Here is a 23,684-nt window from a genome sequence, read left to right as displayed (position 1 = left end):
CATGATGCTACTTTGCATCTCTACAGTTTGCAGATGTAAATTCTTTATTAGATCTGTAGGTTAATACAGCTGGATTAAGTTGTCAAGCAGGTTCTGATTCATGTAACCATTACGTAAATACAGCTGGATTATCTTTCAAAGATACTGAAAGCAGGTTAAAGGAAATCATTAAGAAAAAAGAAAAGAAAGAAGAAAAGAAAAGCTGAGGGGTTTATTGTGTTATTTGGTTTAACTGAAATCAGGCTCCAGAAATGATGCTTGAGCATTATCGCTGGGGCTGATCAACTCTGACACAAATGGAGACCATGACTGATTCTTTCATTATGCCTCATATAGCTGGTGCTCACAAGAAGATTCAGATGAAGTCCACACGAATCCAACTACAGATTTCAGATTATGGAATATAAAACTAAGTAAAGTTAATAAAATGGCACATTTTGTCCATTATGTTCTTAGCCAATTAAAATTGAAATTACGGATGTCTTTTCTTTGAAATCAGTTTCTTATTTCCAAGAGTCTCTTCAAAGTCATAAGTAACACTTGCAATATATACAGGACCTGTTCTTCAGTATTCGAAAACAAAACTCTATTTTTATATTAAACATGCTATATAGAAGGTCTCCCAGTTCTCTTCCAGCTCCATCTTACCACCGCTCTATAAATACCCCTAATGCAAATGCTGCAGAACTTGTAAAGCAATCTCTTCGGTTTGCACGTGTCAGCTACAATTATTACAGTGATTTGAGGTATTCTGATAAGAGCATTAGAATTTCTCTATTAAGTGAGAATAGCAGTCCATCTAGCTCGATACTCCTAACACCAGTAATGGGAAATGCTACTTAAACAGAAAACATGAGCCAGCATGCACTCTTCAATGCTGATTTCTTTCTTCCCCCCTCCATATTCATAGCCATTGTATTAGGAGTGTTAGAAAGTATGTCCATCTTGTCCTCTTGGTATCCATTTATCAGCCTGCTGATACTGTCTTCCTCCAGAGCCTCCTGAGCAAGTTACAAAAGATAAACCTGCTTTGTCAATACACGTTTTTCAGCTACCTGCTTTTAGCCCCTCTCCACTCAGTTTCAGCAAATGAACCTTACCTAAGTGACTGAAATATTTATTTGCCCTATTAACACATTTTGAATCTTGTGAGTCTAGGGACTCTATTCTGTGACTCTACACTTAGTTCTTTCCCTCCTTTTTTTTGTTCCCACTGTTCCTTCCTTCTGCCTTTGGGATGCAGAAGAGGCTGTGATATGTCTTTCTTTCTCTTTCTTTTCATCAGAAACCTCATAGCACTGTTCAAAGACTTGTTATATCTCTCTAAGGAAGATTTCTCAGTGCAGTAGTCTGCATAGTGAAATACATACTGCCAGCCCTCAGTGCGTACCCCTGTAAAACCTGTGTCAAAAGAGAAACAGCTGGAAGGCAGTAGTTACTTACAGTCATTTCAAATTTCTACAGATTACTAAATTCCAGTGCAATGAACTAGTAAGTCATTGACAGCAGTTGTAATAACACAGTTTGGGTACATAAGCACTTATAGGAATAGTTACTATTTCTCTGGCCATCAGCATTTTCCCACTATGCAGAATACACCAGCAGATTATTCCATGCTATCTTTAGTGCAAAGTGCTATTTTAGCGGGGTTTCACAAGGGCACATTGCAGACTCAGATGCTGAAGGAAAGACATATTTCTTGTCAACAGCAAAAGGTCACGAAAACAAAGACCCAGGACCTGCCATTTGTAGACTATGCATTTGGACAGATGCTTTTGATTGAAAATGTACTCTACAATGAAGGACAAAGTGTTCGGTTGGTTTACATTTCATTACGTTGATCATGAAATGTTCACTTCCGTGGCAAATTAAGGAGCAAATATCTATGTACATGGCATTGTGTTACCTTGTTAAAGTAATCTGAAAGGTCTCGTATCCAGCAATATATGATGCCAGTCTGGTCAGACTCTGTTTTCCAGATCCCCCCACACCTACCAATAATGCATTTCCTTGTGGAGTACGAATGATCCGTGATATTTTAATCAAATGGCTAATTGCATCCTGTGTATTGAGAGAAAAAGGGATGAAAGGACATAAGGACATCACCAAGCAACTAGATCACTCCTCTGGAGCCTGTGCCAAAGACTCAGTCCTGTACTCATCAAAATGAACAAGATTTCCCCCTGACTTCAGTGGGCAGCAGGGCTATGCCAAGAGAAATGTCCTCATATGAAGCAATGTCCTATGCAGTGTTTGTACTCGGCAGAGATGAGGACGTGTCCCTTAGGGGACAGAAGGAAAAGTAGAAAGGATGTGGATTAACACCCTCCCCCAGTCTTTTAGGTGAGCCATTTACAGGCTCTCTAAATAGGCTGCCAGAAGCAAAATACGAGTACACTATAGACATTTCTTACTCGACTTATATATTTATCTTAGAGCAAGAATTAATCTGAAATGCCCTAAAAATCTTCCAAACCACCCAGTCTAAAGTTGAAGAAAACATCATGCATCAAGAGACCTTTGAGAAGGAGGGAACTTTCAGGGACACAAGATGACATTCACAATGTGCGCTGTAGAAACAAATGAGTTGTGCTTTTCACTATGCAAGGCAGGAGAAAGAAAAGATGGGGAACTGCAAAGAGGTGGAATGATTTGTGGGAGCGAAGGCAGCCAGCATTGCTTTATAGAGTTTATTTGTAAGGCTCGTTGGATACGGGGATAGCCAGTCAGAGCTATCTCCAACATAATTTCACAGAAACATACAAGAGCCATGTATCAGCAAGCAGAAAAGACCAGGCACTTTCTGTGTTAATATAATTACAGGTCCTAATACCTTGAAAAATACTAAATCCATCTTTGATCCTCTGATGGTTTCATTGTACTGTTGCATGAACATCTGTAATCTTTCAGCCAAATAATCCAAAGATGGGGTAGGCTCATAAATTTTGGGAGCCTTCAATTCTGCATCGTCAGGTTCATCTCCAGTAGCTTCTGGGACATCACGCAAGAAATCCACAAAGTACAATTCTGTGGATTTACCTTCAAATAGATTTTGGCCATGTTCTTCAGAAGCAATCTACAACAGTACATTAAGGATCACTTCAGTAACGAAACATTTAATTGGCCTCTTTCTATGGCAAATACGGGAACACTATTTGCCTACCTTTCTCATCGTATCTTCAAACCAGTCTTTATCACTTTGACTGATGAACCGGTCTGCAATAACACGTCTGCATTCATGCTGGAACAAGGCTACCAAAACACTGATGTTCTGGCAGACTTCAGGAGTAACTGTAAGTACTCCTTGCCAAATACGACTGAGATCTCGTAAATTAAAGATGTAATGAAATTTAGCTGGAGTTGGTAACATCTACAAAATAATGTCATAAGCTATATTCAAATAACTACTAAATAAAAATATTTTCTATCTAGTATTAAATGAATATGGAATTTTCACAAATTTCAAAATCAGTATTGCATTAAAGCAGAAATACATGCTCAGCATTTAAGAGACAACGGTAAAAAAAGAAGAAATGACAGTAGCAATGACCAGCTCTTTAATTTCACATAGATTTCACACAAGTTTCTTTGAATCTTTCAAGTGCCAGGAACACACAGTTAAGGGCAGCCAAGACAGATTACTTAAGAGTGGCATTGAAGGCCACAGTAAAAATGTCAACATTGCTTAACCTGTGGTGTTGCTCCTGCCGTTTCTTCCAGATAATTTCTGTCACTACTTTCTGTTCCTTCCAAGAACACGAGGAACAGTTCATGAGGAAAAGGAAAAGTAGATGAGGATAAGCAAAGAAAAGAGAGAAGAAAATGATAAAAAAGGATTTGAAAAAAATAGCAACTTAGCAAAAGCTAAATTTTATCTACAGGAAGTTAATTAGCAGTAATATGCACCATTTCTGTTGAATATACTGGCAATAGTTGACTGGCCAATATTTCACTAGAACTCTCTCTATTTCTCTGTGTAAGACAAATTTATGTCTACAGTTGAGTTGTTCAGGAAATTCTGAGCAACCTTTTCTGGACTAGAAAATATTTACCTGCCTATCCCTATCTTTTCGTAACGCTCCTCCACTTTTTTCATTAGAAGATCAAATTTTGGACACATTTCCATTCTATAATTTTAGTCTTAACTTTTCAAATTTCATTCTGCATGTAAATTTTATTTTCTATTTGCTTAGGAATTGAAGTTAAATGTTTTACAAACTGTTTGAAATGGAAGAAGTAAATATTAAGAATTTACCAAATATCAGATTTCATTTGCTTTGAACTGATCTGATTCCCTCTCCACTAAATTCTTTTCTTTAATTCAGATCTCTAAAGCTTCTCACAATCTCAAACATATTTACTGAAGATTTCTATCTATTTCTAATTTATGTTTCCTTATGCCCTCAACATTTTCTCAACCAGAAGACCTCTAAATCTTCCTACATTATATAATGTAATTCTTATATTAGCTACAGAAGACACTGCATATGATTATGGTTTTAGTCAGCTAATTAGGTGCTGATAGCAACAAATTCAGAACTGAGGCCTCAGCCAGCAGGTATACATACAGGTCACAGCTTCATAATATGAAGTACAAATACACACGACAGTACAAAAGTCTTGTTGCTTTGTCATAGCACAGATGTTTCAAAAGGTTTCTCAACAGATGTAATTTTACCTTTGATTTTGTGGCTTGCCAAATCTTTCGAGTTGTAGATACTAATGCTGAAGCCAATTTACATATTTCTGCAGAAAAATGCCGTTGTTCACAGAAATAGCCTTCAGCTATTGTACGAAATATTTTGTCAATAGAGGAACTGGAAGGCAGTGTGCAGTTGTAGATGGTGAACTGGCGTTTCAGGCGCTGTGGGATGTCATTTCGACCTCCCCCAGGGTGAATCATAGCAGCTACAAACTGTATGTCAACCACATTTGTGAATTCTCCCGGCTTCTCCAAATTGTAAAAACCTTTCTGTTCCATCAGCTGTCTTACGATCTCATTGGTGATCTAGTCATCACCAAAAAAAAAAAGAAAGAAAAAAAAAAGAAATAGAGCAGTTAAGTGTTTCAGGGTTCTCAACTTAAAAAAAGGAAAGAGGAAATCTCCACTATAAAAAAATAGCAGACAGAAGGAAAGACACCTCCTGTCTTTCTTAATCTCAAGTATTCTGCTAGACACCGCAGCAATTTATAAAGCCATGAAACATGGTACCAAGTGCTCTGATGCAGAGGACTGGCTGCATATAAGCTTCACGTGCTAAGTAGCTGTGGACACAAAGTCAGATATTCAACTGGATTTTCATGATATCAATCTAAGAAAATCCAGTGCTTTAAAGTTTCAAGCCAGACTATATATTGTGATTGATACAGGCACTTAGATAGTGCCAAAGAAGTGCACAAAGTATAGTCACACGTTCACTTGTGTAGAGGAAGTGAGAGAATGGGATTACAGAGCTGTACTATATACAGAAAATTACCTTTTTCTCAGCAGTATTTTTTTTAAATTTAATTCACATTTTCACACTATAGGTCTATAAGTATTCATTTATCAATACCTCAAGACCTCTTGCTAGACATGGAAGTCAACTGTGATGTTAGATTTCACGTAATAATAAATGTACTTTAAAGTCCAGAGTGGATGGAAGAAAGAAAGTCTCTGATTGTTTCTTAGATTTGCACGATCAGATCTTAATACAAATAATTTGGAAAATCTGCAAGCTCTGTACATAACCAAAACAAAAGGCTTAAAAGCTACAAAATGGCTTGAGGTTGACCCCAGTCTTCTGGGACCCACAGCTTATTACTCCTGGCAAAAATTGGCTTGGGGAAATTACTTTTAGTAGAATTATTTGGCCTAGTCCATAATATGATACATTTTTCCTAGACTTTCCTATATTTGCAAAGCGCAGATTAGCATTTCCATCAGCAGCAATGGTAAGACCATCAATTCCCAAATGTTAACATTTTCCTTTTACCTGATCACCCCACTCATTAATCACAGGCATGTTGATGTCATCAATAAAGACAGTCATTTTCTTCCCTGCCGGAGGACCATATGTGGTGCCCATTCTTTTGTCTATGTAACTTTCTATGCTCCTTTGGAACATATTTGGCAGAGTTGCAGAAGAAAAGTTTAGGCATTTGGTCAAGTGAACATCAGGATCATACTTGCTTGTGTAGTCCTGCAAGATAAACCAATTTTAAGTAAAATGCACCAGTAACTCCAGACTAATTCAGCCAAAATGAAATGCAGGTGCTCATCAGCCCTGCAAAAATCAGACATCTACAAAATCTCAGTCCTGTTAACTTCAAAATGTCAAAGAGCAGTTTATTTAAGATAAATACACCATCTTCAACTTGAAATTCAAACAAACTCTGCTAATGTTTTCCATAAAGCTTTTAAGTATTAAAATTTCAGCAGACTTCAGTAAGTGTTACGACAAGTGGACATGTGACAACTCAGGATGCAAATAAACTTTGCATTAGCAATTGTCAGGGTTTTTCTAAATTCAAGCTGTTAGTGATGACCTATTACAGCAGCCTGCAAGGAACAAGTGAAAAACTAAATCATTTTTCACGTTTACACTACAGTGTCACATCTCACAACCAAAGCAGTGTAAAGGAATGGTAGTGTAAAATTAAACCCAGCTACATCACACGTACTGATGGTTATCCTCTCTTAACAAAGAAAGGAATCCTTCGGTTTTATGAATGCGTACAATTCCCACAGCTGCTGAGGATGCCCTAAAGCAATAAAGTTCCACTTTTCATACTTAGTGAGGTTTCATAATAAAACCGGAAAGAAAAATATGTAACCCTGGAGTCACACCAAGGCACATATATCAAGCATGGGAAATACTTTGTTTAACCAGAGTCCTGGGACATAAAAATTGTTTTAAAATTTTCATATTTCCAAAATTATTTCTTTTTAAAAATTCAGTTCTTCTGTAATGATGACAAAGTTGACTATCATTTAAATGCTTGTCTGTAAAACAGGTTGACTAGAAATGTTATGTTTCAGTACCTCAGAAAAATAAAACTGTACCATGGCTGATCATGTGCTCAGTGAACAGTTCCAATGAGACATGCACTTTGTGTGACAACGGAAAGCAGGATACAGCTAAGCCCCCTCAAATTATTTTCATGAATATTGTCAAACTGTTAATTTCATTGATACAATGTTGATACAATGATCTCAGTTTAAGAAAAGGTGTCCTTCAGCAGTAGGTTTTTCTCAGGCATCATACAAATGGCAGTCTGCACATGCAATGAGTATGCAACAGTGCTGTATTTGGTGAGTACTCTTGACAGCTGATGGGTTGGTGCAGGTCACTGGTCAGATCTCTACTTGGGACTCCAACAGTTTATACAAAACTAATGTATTTGGTGCTGGTACCCGGGTACTGGCAGAGGGGGCTGTGGGGCAGCCCTTTGTGAGAAGAGGATGGGGCTTCCCCATGCCAGACACCACCATTTCCTCCCAGCTCCAATGGACCCACCAGCGCCACTTAGCCTGTGTAAGAAAGGGAAAAATGCTGCTGGGAAACTGAGGGAGAGAAGTGAGAAAAAATGTGAGAGAAACTGCCCTGCAGACACCAAGGCAAGAGCAAAAAGTAGGGCAGGAGGTGCTCCAGGAGAGATCTCCTTTCAGCATGGAGGACCACACTGGAGCAGATATCCACCTGTAGCCCCTCGAGGTCCCCAGACCTCAGCAGGTGGATGTGCTTTGAAGAAAGCTGTAGTACATGAACAGTCCACGTCAGAGCAGGTTCCTATCAGGAACTGAGGCCTGTGGAGAGGAGCTGATGCAGGAGCAAATTTTCTGACAGGACTTCTGACCCCGTGGGGAACCCATGGTGGAGCAGTCTGTTCCTTCTGCCATGGAAGGGACCCTATATAGGAGTAGGGAGCAGCGTGAGGAGGAGGGAATGACAGAGAGGACCTGTTATTGACTGACTGCAGCCATCATTCCCCATCCTCCTGTGCTGCTCGAAAGGGAATGAAGGAGTCAAGGATGAAGGAGTAAAGGTGAGCCTGGGAAGAAGAAAGGTGTGAGGGGAGGGTGGTTTTAGTACTGTCTTTAGTTTTCGCCACCCTATTCTATTTTTAACTGGCAATAAATTAAATTAATTTTCCCCAAGTCACATCTGGTTTGCCCATGACAGTAACTGATGAGTGATCTCCCTGTTCTTATTTCAACCTCTGCCCTGTTGAGGAGGGGGAGGAAACCAGCAGCTGGAGATCTTGCAGCTGGCAACGGTCAACCAACTGGAACTATGAATACACAACCATTCAAAATCGCACTTGTGTTTTATTCATGATGGCATTTCAGAATCTTTACATGGTAACAGTAATACTCCACAGTACGTAAATGATAACTATCTTTGGAAAAGAAGAGGTTATTAAAGGGATTTGTTTATGTTAGTTAAACTGTCAGAGAATTTTCTACACTACCATACCAGTTCCATGTTAAATTTGTGATTTTTTGCAATTCAGGAATTAATAGTAATTAATAGTAAAGGTCTTAAGTAACACTCTGTTATAAGTTCTTTAATTCGATATATTCTCAATGATGAAGACTACTTCAGATTAATTCAGATTACTACCTGAAGCATTTAATATTAAAATCTTTTCACTTTTTCACAAAACCAGCTGCTTATATCTGAAAATTTCTTTTCCATGAGGTGTAGTAAAGCAAAATTCTACAGTTGTGAAAGCAGAAGGGGATCAGTTGTGAAGGCAGTTAAATTTCACTCTTAACCTTAAATGAGATGAAATATCTGCTGACATTATGTTCCTTTCTGCAAGGAACATACTCTGCTCTATAGAATAGAGATGGGTAAGCTACTCCCAAGAATCAGCTCCAATTATTTTTAGGGACAGGAATGGCAGCTGAAGGCTGGAGGTTGCCAGCATCTGGCCAAAATCCAGTATGCAGAATAACGAGACCACCACCCAGACCCACGCCTCTTCACTCAGCTAAAATAGTTTTCCAGCTGGTGCCAGGAACAGAGGTTGACATTACACCGGCATGCACATTGGCATCAACAGCTATGATGAGAAAGTAGTATTAATGGCTGCTGGCATTGGAAGAACTCGCTTTATGGGCTCAGAAAACACAAGGCTAGGGAACACAAAATCGTTCCAGATTTTATGAAAGCCAAAGGTCAATTCAGGCCAGTGTTTTTCAGCTATTTTCAATTTCAAGACTTCTGCAAATCCTCCAGTGGAGGTATACAGATACAGATAACTGACATACAGATAACTGTATGTCAAATTCAGCTGCCCCAACAGTAGATCAGTTTTATTTAGCTACTTCTCATTGATCAAAGAGTCTACAGATTCCCCTGGAAATCGCAGACACCACACTGAAAACCACTACACTTGCATTTTTTCAAATAAATGATGCCAAGTTTGGTATGACATCTGGGTTTGTTCAGCTTCTTGATTACTGGCTCTTCTGTAGTAAGCTATTAATTTTTTTAAGTGTCAAATAATTAACCTGCACTATTTTAAAATATGGAAAGCATGCATTTGTCAATTTAATAGCAATCCTGTTATTATTTTCTTCTACAGAAAGAACAATATATCATTTTCAGTGAAGGAATTAAAAGAACAGATAAAAAACACTAAATATACCCTCCAAAAAATCACTCTGAGTAAAGAAGGAAGTTCTTTATTTCTCTTCAATTTGGCTTGTGAAGAAAGTCTGTGTGACAAGGGTGTACAAAACATTGGTTCACATATGGCACCACCGACAAAGAACAGGGAAATAAAAAAATCTTCCAAGGATCAATATTTCCTTAAGAAAATCTCCAGTTTGATGTCTCAAAAGAAAAGAAAGTGTATGAAAGAGCATGTATCACATGACCTTGCGGCTGTGGTTAGCAAAGTTTAAAAGAACCCTTTATACTAAAGCATTGATACATGCGGAATTTTAGCTTGTAGGCCATAAGAGTACTGACAAAATGCATCAGTAAGAATGCTAGTGTGTAATCTGAAGAAAAATCAAATTACTCTTACACTTAATATTTGTACCAATGTCAATTATTGCAATGATACCATACAAAGATATTACATATTTTTCCATTCCACCTACCTTAATCATAACTGTTTTTGCTGTTCCCTGTTCCCCAATTAGCAGAACAGCTTTTCCTTGCCTCATGATAGTGTGCATTAGAAAGTCTGTTCGGACACTGTCTACATTTGGAACTAGAATGGAAGTATATTCTGGTACTGAATCTTTAGGATAAATATATTCAGGGACCTGCATGAGAAAGACATGCAAAAAGTTTTGGACTTTCAACCTGCTCACACAACCATTTTGCATCAGAACACAAAAGCAAACATACTTTACAAAACGTACATGAGCAAAACTTTTCTACCTGAAAGCCAAGTATCCATTTATAATCAATCAGTATGTTGCCAAGCTTTTCTAAAAGGCTGTTAGACTAACGGGATATTTTCGCTCCACTACTCTCCATTACATGAAGAAGGCTTTTCCCTGCTGCGAGTTCTTAGATAGCAGAGTGATAGACAGCAGACAAATCTAACATCACTCACTTCCAAAGCTATTTCAAATGCATGTTCCTATTCTCTGCCAAAGGTATTTTGGAGAAAAAAAAAAAATCTTTCAAAAAAGAAACTCTTGAGCATTTGGTAGGGATAAACTTCCTAATCAAATTATGTGAGGTTTTAAATAATGAAATAATATGCCTCTTACCAAACACATCTTTCTTGTATGCTCATTAAGAAAGCTTAGCATATCACAGCGTACAAACCTTCTTTGACCAGTGTTCCCACTGACCACAGGCATTGATACCAAATTCAAACATGGTTTCTTCTTCATTCACAGCTGGGAGTTCTTTCACTGCAGAATGCTTCCGTAGAAACAGCTCCATTTTCAGCCTGTCATCTGGTTCCAAAAGAGCTCCGGCTGACCACATTAAAGCAAAAACGAACAAGCGAGCAATATGTTCATCGCTGAGCTGCTTCTCATTTCGGTCAGACAATAAACCCTGCAAAGCAGATGGAATATGTAACTCCTGCCCACCTAGAACAATGTCCCAGCACAAATAACAGAATGAGAGAGAGGAAAACTGAATGTCATATCTACCTGTAGGAGGTCAATAGCTTGTTTGATGTACATACATTCTAAAACTGGCATTTTTGGTGCCACAGCAGAGAAAACAAAATCTATCACATCCTGGAAAGGAAAAAGAATTATTTAAAGAATCTGTTTACCACTTTCAATGGTATGATTTATTCTTAGATGAGACCAGCGTCTTAATTTCAAATATATTCTAAACTTCATTACAAACAATGTTTTTTTGTCATTTCTTAGACCATGAAATTTTGCTAACAATAGCATATAAGAAAAATAACTTTGATATACCACAGTCAGCAGAATTATTCAGAATTATTCATACAGCTCCGTACAGCAATTTCCTGAAGAGCAATTTGATGACTGCTTTTCAGTTACATCAGGGATCTGCCATTTGTGCTCTCCACTGGAGATTTTAATCTACCATTGCCATTTTTGTAGTAGGAAGATAACAGCACTAGAATTGCTGTAATGATATACATATATAATGCACAACCTCACAACTATAAGTTCCTATCTGTTTGATCTGTTCTGACTGTACCATACTGCACCGGTGCCTCTTGAAACCAATACTGTGTTTTATGTAGAACCTTGGCATGATCCAAAGGGAATTTTGCAATTGATTTTAATGGAACCTGGACTTCCCTCAGGTTACTCCATAGTGATGGCTACCATGCCTGCCTTTACAAAGGGTTCTGCAACATCTTTAGCAAAGTTTCAAATTGATGTGAAGTCCTCTCTGGGATTTGCAGTGCAGAATTTTTTTTTAAATATCAATTGCTATCTACAGTGCAGACTGATGTAAGTGATAACCTATTTTCACCTTCATTTAAAAGTTTTTAATATAATTCCCTCCCTATGGGTTCTATTTGCCTTTTTATCTTTGGAAATCAACACTGCCTAGTCATTCTGGGAAGTAAAAGTACAACAGGGGACACTATGGGAGATTGTACTTTTGGAAGATTTCCATTTATGCCTCTCATGTCCTGTCAGTGAGAAAGTTACAGCCATGAAGATATTCAGTCACCCAAAGATGTAAACAATCACACATATTTTTGAAACATCAGTGAGCTGCTGATCTGCATACTCACCAGTTTTGTTACAATTTTCGTTTTATTTTTTTTGTCATTCAAGTTCTTTAAGTACCCTGTGCTGAGTATTTGTTGGCACAGAGACTGAATCAAGATTTTTACCCATCCTCTTGATTTCCACCTCACTAGAAATAGTGGGTAACACACATAATGTAGATTTATGTTATGAGAAAAAAATCTCAGTTAAGCATCTTAATCTAGACTAGGGCTCATAGCTAAGTGGCCTGAGAAAGAAGACTGAATGTGGGCATACATAGAAAGAGGAAGGCTTAGAACATATCCTGAGGTTTGTTGTTTGTTTGGTTTTTCGGTTTGTGGTTTTGTTTGGGTTTTTTGTTTTGGGGTTTTGGCGTTTTTTTTGTTGTTGTTGTTGTTGTTGTTATTTCTCGTTGAATAACAAAAGTGCTTCCACCTCTGTGTGTTGTTTTTTGTGTGTTTCCCTATAAAATGCCTGATTGCCCCCAGTGGTACATCAGGTTCTCAAGTGACTAACTGAGTGGGTTGTGAGTACCACAAGGAATGGGTGGAAGTAAGGCACTGCAAGCAGTGTGGGAGATTCAAGTCTAAAGACCTTTAAAATTTGAACCTAAATCTTTCTGAGATTCAGTTTCTTCAACTGTAAAATAGACTAGATGTCTCTCAGGGCACTGCAAATTGTTTAATAATTGATTTGACACACTCAGAATGAAGATATTTCATGAGTCAAAGTAGCGAAGAGTCTGTACTTTCAAAAGCCCAATTTTCACCAGAATGAATTTTATGGTACTTATGATTCCAGTGAGGTTTGTGTAATTCTTGTTCTTTGAGTTTGTGAAAAAAAAAAATCAGGTCCATATACACTAATGTTACATTACTGCCATTCTTAAAGCCATACATGGTTGAAAGAAGGATGCAAGATCAAGACAGCAATTAGCATGAATTAACTACTTCTTTGGGTATTTTGTTTGGACAGGGATTCTGGGAAAATGAGTTTGGCCATGACAAATACATATAAAGGCAAGGAATTTACTATCCCTTACAAGGAGACTGGAAAATGTAGTCAGATGGGAAACCTCATATGATAAAAGACTCCTGCACAGCATACAGTTACTGTGGAACTCACTGGACTGTAGAATTCGCTCTAGGACAAGAAATTTGTAATGTACTCAAAGGGCTTTGACAAGCACAAGAACAATTAAATAATGCAAAGTTATTAATATTTGTAAGATTAATTTTAACATCAGCATTTAAATATTAAAGCTAAGAAACTCTTTGGATTATATATTCAAGTCTATGCTCCAGAGACAATAGCAGTCTTTACCCAAATAAGATTTGAGTGAGATTTAATGTGGAGGGAGCAATAAGTCACATCTGTCACTCTGCTGGTTTTAGGACATTTTAGTGAGTGTGATTTAAAAATTACTGGACTTCTACATTTAAACAATGCATAGACATGCTCAAAATTTTGTCACTCCATCATTTTGTAACATCCATCACTAGTTCGAGCTTAGACAAACTAAATAACACCACTCAGGTAATTATTTTAATTATTTCAATTCTTTGAAACTGTCTCAGGTAATTATTTCCATCAGTTAAGCATTTTTGTTGCTTATAGATATCAGCATCATTCACAGACAAGAAACTAGCAGTATAGCTTCTAAATTCAAGAGAGTAGAGATTTTATGTGGGGATGGGACTTTACTTGAAATTACTTCTAAAGAGGAAACATTGCTGAGAAGAGCTGGGAAAGGGAGGGTGAAAGCCCAATCCCTCAACCACCATTTAAAAATAATCCTATAGAAATAGAAAGGACTCAAAGATAATCTTAATTCCAAATAAGGCTGTGTTAAGGGGTTCATTTTGGGTTTTTTTTCCATTGTTTTTTGTTTACATTTATCCTTGCTTTTAGCCTACCTCCTGTCTTTTATATAAAAACTGCTGATTTACAGTGGAATTTATAATAGACATGAAAAGAATAAATACATCCTTTCACAACTATTATTCTTTGGTGCTTCCTCTTACATTATTGCTAGTTGCTGGACCTTCATTAATAATGATTTTATTCAATATGCAGACTTCCAATGACAAACACTATTTTTATTAACATAATGAGTGTAAGCAAATTGTAATTACTATAGAGTTGTCTTACATCTATTTTGGCTTAGCAGTTGTCTTACATCTATTTTGGCTGAATTTAGATTGAATTCAAAAGGTCTCCAGAGGTATACATAAATCCTGATTCTCCTTAGTTTCTATATTTCCATCTATAGCCTAATTTTCATTTTCATCTAAAAATCAGGTATTTGTAAGCTGCTTATATCCAATGCTTTTCTTAACACTAGCATTAAATCCACCAAGGACCATGTTTGGGGTTTGACTACCACTGTTGATGAATCTTATTTCACAACTTTTCTTTTAGAATTTATCCCTTTTTGTTTGTTTGTTTTTTTGGGGGGTGAAGAATAATAACTGTAAAAAGAGCCATCTAAATACAAAAGTAGTGTTACCTTCATCTGTAAAATCACTATTATATCACATGTACTATTTGAAAAGGAAAGATAGCTCATTAAAAGTGAAAGAAAACTGACAGTGTGACAGCTTTCATTTACATTTCGATAGTTCCAAATGCAGCCTTCAGTACAAAACTAACTTCATATTTCACTGCATTTTCATCTCTCAGTCTAATAAAATACATATTTTTCTGGACTTTATTGCTATTGCTTCAGGCTTGGGTAGCTTAAATGCTATTATTATGTTTTCAGAGCAAGTTGTAGCATAAAATATAAATAGAATTGTGGCAAAGAAGCAGCAAATTGTCCTGCATATACATTTGGAAGCATATTTTAAAATTCATTACCAAATTGCTTCTCTTTCTGCTGCAGTAAATAGTATGTCATATCATTACGTTTTGAAGGTAGAACAAAATTAATAGCTTGTTAAATACTGGTTTTAAAGTAAACGGGCACTGAAATGAAAAGTATCTGTAAGGAGACATTTGTTAACGTTCTAGGCATTCCAAAACTATATTAATCATTGCTTTTATCATGATTTATAAATAAAGTTCCTGAAATGTCACTCAAAGTTCATTAAAAACTGCGTTTGTAAAATGCAACAACGATGAAAAAGATTACAGGAGAAACCCCTGCGAAATCTAATGCCAATTACACAAGTAAACTGGAAGGAGCAAGCCAATGGGAAAGCAAGTTATATAAGGGAGTTGCATTTGTTCTACAGATGTTGAGGAAAACAGAAGATAACAATGCAGAAACATTGCACAGAATAACTACTACTTTAAAAAATTACAAAAAAAAAAAAAACCAAAAAGAATTTCAATCTAATTGAAAAAAGGATAGATTATGCTTTTGGACCTACTAATGAGTACAACCACCACAGTATTAATGAAACCTTTTTAATGGTTCAGTATGTTGAGGCCAAATGGAGAGGAAAAACCATTCAGAACTCTCCCTTTGGATCTATTGGTTGAACACAACTTGGTCAGAGAATGTATCTCAAAAACCTCCTTTGGAACACAATAATGGATTATAAAATCAGAAGAGATCAATATAGTCACCTGCACTACACTTCAGAACACCACAGAGCACATTACTACCCTGAATTAATTCAGACTATAGCATGTCTTTTAGAAATAACTAATGGACCAAACGTATTCCTGATGCAGCCGAAATTAAGAAAGATTCACCGGAATGAATTTCTTAATTTCTTTCCCAATTTTCTTTTTTTTACTTTTAAAACAGCTAGGAAGTTTATCCACTCCCTTTATGTATTCTAACAAGAACTAAAACTGCAGTAACAATTACAGCCAAAGAGAATATCTCTGTTTTGTCATAATAAATTATAAAATAACCATGGATTTCACAATTCATTGCCAACTAACCTATGCAGACAAATCAAAGCATACAAAGTATTAGTATGCTATAGTTTCACTCTTTCATTAATGTTAAAGATAATTTTCTCTTTTTTTTTTTATCCTTCATCTTTATTTCATTACATAAAGAGAAGTAAATAACCGAAAAAGCACTTAGGAAGAAACAATGCTCCGTTAAATAAAGAATAAGAAATGTAATTTTCTTTTTCTGAAGTGGTTGAATTAATTACCTGAAATACCGCATTAAAGCAATTCCATAGGATGTCAGAGTACGTAGCAGGTAGCGTTTGCAGCCAAGCCTTTAAAATAGGCTTCCAATCCAACACCGAAGAACTCATGAAGACCATCCCATTACGAGAGACTGTTGCAGGTGAAGCATTGTCGATATTGTGAGGTTCAAAAACAATTTTGCAGCTGGGGGACATCGGAATACGATCTCCATTGGCCAAAGTAAGAGTCTTATTATCATCCAGAACAGAGTTCAGATTTTCAATCCATATTGCATCAACAGGTCCATCCAAAACTATCCAGATATGCTCACCCTAAAAAAAGGACAGGCACATACATGCAACTTCACACACATTGATCAAAAATACATATTTACTTAATCTCAGAGAATGTACCCTTGGATATGAATAATAAGTCATAGTTTGGTGCTGAATACCTCAGCATGAACTGCAATTTTCATAATTTGCTCAGTGATTTTAATCCTTGTTTTGTTACACCAAAAACGATATTAAGGAATAGTGATAAAAATCTGTGCCATTCTAACCATAAAGCTGTCCCTTTCTTCTACAAAAGTACATCATCCAGCCCAGCATTCATTAAGGAGGACAAAACCAATTCCCATTAAATACAGTCACAGACACAGGGTCTTTGTGGGTCGTTACCCAAGTATTTCACTTAAGACTTCCCACTTTAAGTAAGAACTGAATGAAACTGCAGAAGATTTGAGTGCAATTATTATTTCATTAAATATCATCTGCAGATTTGATAAGAGAATTGAGAAATTCCTATACTGATATCTTTCCAAAGCCTCTTACACTCTGATATAATTAGTGAAATAGAGTGGCAATGAGATAAAACCAGACAGAAGAAAATTAACTTTCCTGTCCTCGTGTCAAAACATGAACAGCTTTTGTGTAATAACGGTAGGACTACCTGCTTACAGAAGTAAGCAAAACCCTTAAAGTCTTTTCCAATTTAATTCTGGAACCTCAAGCGCTTGCAAAGCCTAGTGCTCTCTGGCATATACACATAAATCTGACTCTTGCATACATTGAGCTAGTCAGACACAAAGCAAAACTAACACTGTATTTTCCCATTTGGTTTTATAATGGAAGATCTTTCACGTAAATGACAGGTAATTAGACCTTACGGAAACAGTATTAAATGTCCTTATTAACTGTCACAATACAACATCTATTACCTTCTTTGCTTTTAAAGTTTTTCTCCACAATGTAGAGAAAATACCATCTGTCCAGTCATTTGTAGCAACATCAAGGGTACCAAACATCTGGGAAGCTGTGATTGCCTTTGGGTTCATTCTCATCTCTTTATGAGGAACACCACAATCTGTCATCACTTTCATCAAAATATTAATGCACTTTGTCTTTCCTGCACCAGTTGGACCTAGAGTCATCATACCTTAAAATAACATAAACATGTTTTAAAATGAAATGTCAAAATATCATGCTACCATTTAATGGTTCTTTGCATCAATAATCATTGTTCTATTTTTATCAAAAGCCAATACAAAAAAGATGTTTCTCACTCCACTTAATGTTGACTGGAATGGAATTTAAATTAAAAGGCCTCTATAAATGTCTGTTCTATTACGATAGGCAAGCCTATGTGGGTCTGTATCCTCCCTCAGGCAGTTCTTTTCCTTTTACTAATTGGAAAACACAACTGCCTTTTGATGTTCACATGCAATGACATTGACATGACTGGTGGTAAACAAAACCAGTGATTTCTAAATGCATTTAATGAGAATTAGTAGTTCCCAATGATACACAAAATCAAGTGTATCTTTCTGAAGCAAAAGTAACAAAAAATATGTATGTACCTGAATCCATCCATGCTGACATTTTAATACAGCTTTCTTACCTTAAAGACATTTAACAGCAAACCCACTTTTAATTTCATCACTGTATACACACATTGCCTAAGGAAAAGAAGCCATGTCTTCAACAATAAATTGCACCTACAACTGATCCTTTTTAGTTATGTTTCCTAAATCACGTATTCAAGAGACCCAGAGTCTGTCCAGAAGCAGATGGCACAATCAAACTGAGATTTCCAAAGTCATCTAAGGGAGCTAGATAACTTCTATTAACCCTAAAGGCAACTGGACAACATAATCCTCGGTTGGCAATGAAAACCTCTTCAACAAAAGTATGGAACAAACAATCACAAATGCAAGTTACGAACCTAATCCAGAACAATGCAGACCGCTCGATGTTTTCTCTAAAACTAAAGGGAGCTGAATGTTCCCCAAACCAATCTGAGCACCCAGGCAATCACTTAGGCATGCCGTATGTTACACATGGGGAGATTTAATCCAAGCCCCTCAATGTTAATGGAATGGCCTTTCTGCTGGTTTCAACAGCATTCCAATCAAAACCATTATGCAAAGAGATTTCAGGATCCACGCACTGAATCTCCATGCATATGTGTGTGTGTGCATGCACGAGCACTTCATTTGCACATACTGCCTCTCTTACCAACCAAGGGAAGCCCTGCATTTTACAGATTTTTCCTCATTACTTGAAATGCTGTGGTGACCTCTCCGTAAATCCAAGGGTCCAAGACTAGGACAAATGGAAGTCAGAAAAACAGCATCTTTTCCCCTCCATGCAATAATGCGTCACATAAAGGCCCTGGGCACCCAAGTATTAGGCCAATTGGAGCTGCATGACCCCTGGGAATTTTAGGTGTAACCAAAAATGCGAACTAAACTTTTGAGGCATTAAGGTCTCAGACTGTGGTAAGTGAATGAGCATTTCTTTCTATTTGTTTCATTAGTTTAATCTTACCGTTTTCTTAGTATGACATGAAACGGGACAATAAATACGATGACACCTTCATAAATATTTGCTCCTTTAGTTACATTTCCCTTACACATTTCCTCCCTACTATACTAAAAAACCTTAGTTGATGGAGGTTAAAGAGGTGAAGGACATTTCAAATTAAGGTTGTTTTTTTCCACTCAGCTATGAATTGTAAACCTAGTTTTACTGCTGTCTTTGGTATTCTTCCTAGGACAGGATAAACTTTACTAATTAGCCTTTTGTGCACTGTAAAAATGTATTTTCATAGAATGACAGAATGGTTGGAAGGGATCTCTGAAGGCCATCTTATCCAACGCTTCTGGACCAGCGGGAGGTGCGCTTATTTCTCCTCAGCTTAAATGGCCAGAATTGAACGCAAAGCACACTACTTGGAATTATATTGTATGCTTGGTAGAATCTATCAAAGTAAAGGTTTGAGAGATTATTTTTTGCAATCTTCTCAGTATCATAATCTCACAGTAACATTAAACATGAGCTTCGTGACTGAGCTGTATCTGAGGGCAAGAAATGTTTTCAGAAGACTGAACAAAATCAGCTGGTTTTGAATTTTAATGTATACTCTACACTTTAACTCATTTCATAGAAATTTCAATCACTGAAGGCCACACTCATATTTCCCATAAAAATGTAATACAACAAAGCTAAAATCTCACTATGTGCACATTGCATCAAAAAGAAGTCGTAACAGTTTCCTAGCAAAATACCCACATAGGCTTTAAAAATTACATCTGTTGAATTTTAAAACACATTTTTCGTGCAAATAATCTTTATTCTCTAGCAGATAATATAAAAAACCATTGCTTTTATGAAGTCTCAAAACCTCATCTAGCATGCTAACCATGTCGGACTCGTTGAGTTTCATACAGCTGAATGAGTTTAAGTGTCCATGGTGGATGATGAATAAGACCTGCTTTCTCCGCCTGTTTCTGGATGGCTGACTGTAGTTCAGGATACCCAGCTTTATCCAGAGTAATTCCAGGGAAGAGGTCATTAATGAGACTCATAAATAAAGGTTCATCTTCATCCACCTGTCAAGGATAAAGGAGGGGGAAATACATTATTTATTTCATTGAAATTTTTATTCCAGTTGTAAACAATCTTCAAGAATATGCCATTTAAAAGATGGCATTAGAAAACCTTATCTTCTCCAAAGCAAATATCAAAATTATGAAACAGCTTTATTAAGTGAATTTCACACAATGCAGTCACAAGTAGTAATTTCTAAATTGAATACTGAAAGCTTATAAAAATATTAATGTCTTAATACAGTTTTGCTCAATATACACACACACACATTTACTTAAGGCAGCAAGTTTTATTAAAATTGTATTTTTCCTTGGATTTTTTATGATTTTTTTCTCCTTCTGTAAATCACTGAAGCATGCCTATAGGTTTGAATACATGTACCAATGCACTGAATAGATTAACATCAGAAAGAGTAATTGGTTCCGTCACAAATCTGGCTCCCAAGGTAAATACACAGAGTCTAGACCTGCTATAACCTTTCAATCACAGCAATAAAAAGAAAGATGAATACTTTAAATAGTAATATCGGAAAAGATTAGACTATACAAGGAGGCGTTAGCTGCTTCCAATTACCTCGCTCATTGTAATTCTTATGATGTTCTGAAAGGCAACAGACTCCCAAGAAATGTGTAAATTGAAATTCTGGATTAAGAAGGATCTTTAATGACATTATTAAAAGTTAATACAATTTATTCTTCCTTTCTCTCCTTAGATAGGGCAGAAAGAAGAACCAAAAATAGCAAATTAGAGAATCAGGTTACATTCCCTAGGATCTGATGGTATTTCCAATGATTTTTTCAGCTAAGGCTTCTGATCTGTTTTCCTCTCTTCAAAAGACAAATAGTGCTCTCACCATAACTGTATTCTGATTCTCCACTCACTAACGGACCATATTAAAAACTGCAAAATAATGTATCCAACTGCTGAAGAAAAAGAGCTTTTCAAAGGGCATAATATTATACTTAAAAATGCAAAGTACTCTTTTGGGGAAAGTCACCGGTCTTACAGTACCAGTTTGGAGAGGTTCATATCCCGTAGAACTCTCATCACTACAGTTTTCTCTGGCTCTTTAGGATTAGCTCTTTTCACTGCTCCTAGTGTTCTTAAAACAGACAGGATATTTCTAAGCCCGAAGTCGTAATGAACCTTGAAATAATGAATAAACACAATTGGTACCACAAAGATTAAATACTTTAAAATCAAGAGAGGGCTGAAAACTAAATTCATTAAATAAATAAATATGCTATTTTAAATACGATGAATTTCACAGCACTTCCTCTTCTCAAGTAGATTTCCATTTCTATTGCTATCATATCCTGAAGATATATTCCAGTGTTGAATGTCCACATCTGCCAAGTGTCCCTTTTCATGGTAGACTACCATATTCACAAGTCACCTGTAACACAGCTGCATCTTCTATTATTTTCCTAGATTTATAATTTGTCAGATGCACGAACAACAAACCATACATCTTCAGACCACCCTCTGTTTCATGCTTATGCAATGACTGTTGCTATCTTGACGTATGGTACTGGGATTCATGACTAAAAGGGCCAATCTTTTGCTGATATAAAGAAACATACTGAAATTATTCATATGCAATTTGTTATGTGTAAATCTGTTCTATTTTGTTCTTAACGACTTTCTGCTCTGTGGATGATTTTGTAACAACTGGGTTCAGAACAGAAGCATGTCCTTCCAACAGTCATGTGGATCCTAGAAGTGTATCTAACCAACTTTGGACTCAGGCAGTAGTCCAACCTTCCCTTTCACCACAGAGCATTAGTGTGAAAAATAAAAATTAAGGAACATGTACTCTAGAACATGAATCTGAAAACCCTAAAAATTGAGTAAGTTCATGAGTATAAGAATAATCATATATTCTATAATGCTATATTCTCTACATACCCTTCCAGTGACAGCTTACAGTTGGACAAATATTTATTCTACCTGTTTAGATAACTGCTCTTCACAGAGTTTGTAGAGTGTATAGAATTTTTGACTAAGGACTTGGTTGTCTCGGAAACCAGCACTTGCCAGCTTGACTCGCATAATAATGCTACGGTCAGGCACCATCATAGCAACTGTACGAAACTGAACCTTCAGATTTTCTGGAAGTTCCTGTCGTCCTGCATAACCAGGGTTCTGAAAAATGCAAAATATAGCATAAAATATTATATAATGAAAGCAGGATAGGAAGGTTTATATTTTCTGATAATTACTTGGCAAGCAGAAGCACGTGCTAGATTACAAAGGGTAACTCAAGCATGCCACAATTATGCATTACTACTCATTTGACTAAATACTGCAGTTCACGAAGTATGTCGTATTACACACGTTATTTGGAGATGCCCAAGACACACAGACATAGACAGGCAACCACTTACAGATCTTGTTGGAGTTGTTTTAAATGATTAATTCCCCAGGGTCTGGATAGGATTCCAGTGCTGTGTCTTGGTTGCTGTCCCTTGTGAGCATTCCCAGACCATTTCAGTGCAGTCAGTTAAGCAGTACAAGCCATAATTTAAACTAACGGATCTGATCTTTCACTGAAGATGTCTAAGTCATTCATGTGTCTACTGCAGGGCTCAGCGGTGACTAGAGTAGTCACTGGCTATGCAGTGATAACTTCTTGAACTCTTCCAGCTGTTTCCAAACTGCCTTCCTACTAGCCTTTGCATGCCACTAACTTGTCCTCTTTTTCAAATTGACACCTCTTCAAAGCTAGGAAACCTTAAAATAAAGACAAATACTTCCATTTTGAACTGTGGGTATGTAGCCTACAGCTAAGGAGAGGGAGATACAAAGATGCTTTTAAGGTATTCTAACACTTTTCTCCTCCTTTGCCTCTTGCACTGCTAGAAGCAGTCCCCAGGCACCAAAGATAAATCTTAAGGAGGCCATTGAACCAGAGTGAGGGTGGTTTCCTTCATGCTGTCATACAAAAGGATTGTGGTCAAAAGTTCTTCACAGGTGGTGAAATACTGACCAGACCAACTACAGTAGTCCTTGTAGTGGTCAATTACTTCTACTTTATTTTGACAGACTCCGATTAAAAATATGAGAGGGTCAGGTTTAGCCTCAATCTGTCAAATATTCAATTTAAATAATCCTTAAAATATATAGGTAATGATAATTGCATACCTCAAGCCCTAATTCCAGTTAAAAATATGGGTAAGAGAAAATATAATCATTCTTATTTGACCAAATACTGTCCAAATTGCATTCACTATTTTCTAACAGACAGTTCCAATGATTTGAAGAAAGAAATGTCAATGAGAAGTGAAATAGGATTTTTCAGAATGATGTCATTTACACATATTCACACACATACCATAGTCAGAAATATACCAAATTCTCTGTCCATGTCAACAACATCACCATCAGTGAAAATAAACTGAGGTTTCTTATTTTTCTTACACTGAAGTACAATATATATCTGTTGAGCAGCTACTGATAAAACCGGAAGTTCAATGCGGTTAAATTCATCAAAGCAACCCCATGCACCTGACTGGGCTAAACCT

General features: G+C 36.7%; 1 protein-coding gene across 1 annotated transcript in view; it reads right to left on the bottom strand.

The window, feature by feature from the left end:
* The window catches only part of LOC104491983 (dynein heavy chain 5, axonemal-like), a gene marked incomplete at its 5' end in the record, with an annotated part of 143,474 nt that overhangs the window by 67,434 nt on the left and 52,356 nt on the right, over positions 1-23,684 (bottom strand). The window contains 14 exons of the mRNA XM_010134480.1: positions 1,907-2,061; positions 2,834-3,076; positions 3,164-3,370; positions 4,679-5,008; positions 5,976-6,182; positions 10,100-10,267; positions 10,782-11,018; positions 11,117-11,206; positions 16,291-16,602; positions 17,490-17,707; positions 19,973-20,162; positions 21,172-21,306; positions 22,111-22,305; positions 23,495-23,682. Coding sequence (XP_010132782.1) covers positions 1,907-2,061; positions 2,834-3,076; positions 3,164-3,370; positions 4,679-5,008; positions 5,976-6,182; positions 10,100-10,267; positions 10,782-11,018; positions 11,117-11,206; positions 16,291-16,602; positions 17,490-17,707; positions 19,973-20,162; positions 21,172-21,306; positions 22,111-22,305; positions 23,495-23,682 — 2,875 coding nt within the window. The remainder of the gene's footprint in view (positions 1-1,906; positions 2,062-2,833; positions 3,077-3,163; positions 3,371-4,678; positions 5,009-5,975; positions 6,183-10,099; positions 10,268-10,781; positions 11,019-11,116; positions 11,207-16,290; positions 16,603-17,489; positions 17,708-19,972; positions 20,163-21,171; positions 21,307-22,110; positions 22,306-23,494; positions 23,683-23,684) is intronic.

This window comes from Buceros rhinoceros, unplaced genomic scaffold (genome assembly GCF_000710305.1).
Source record: "Buceros rhinoceros silvestris isolate BGI_N320 unplaced genomic scaffold, ASM71030v1 scaffold3354, whole genome shotgun sequence".
Lineage (NCBI taxonomy): Eukaryota > Metazoa > Chordata > Aves > Bucerotiformes > Bucerotidae > Buceros > Buceros rhinoceros.
Note: the sequence above shows the minus strand (reverse complement) of the source record. Positions and strands in the feature narration are given on the sequence as shown.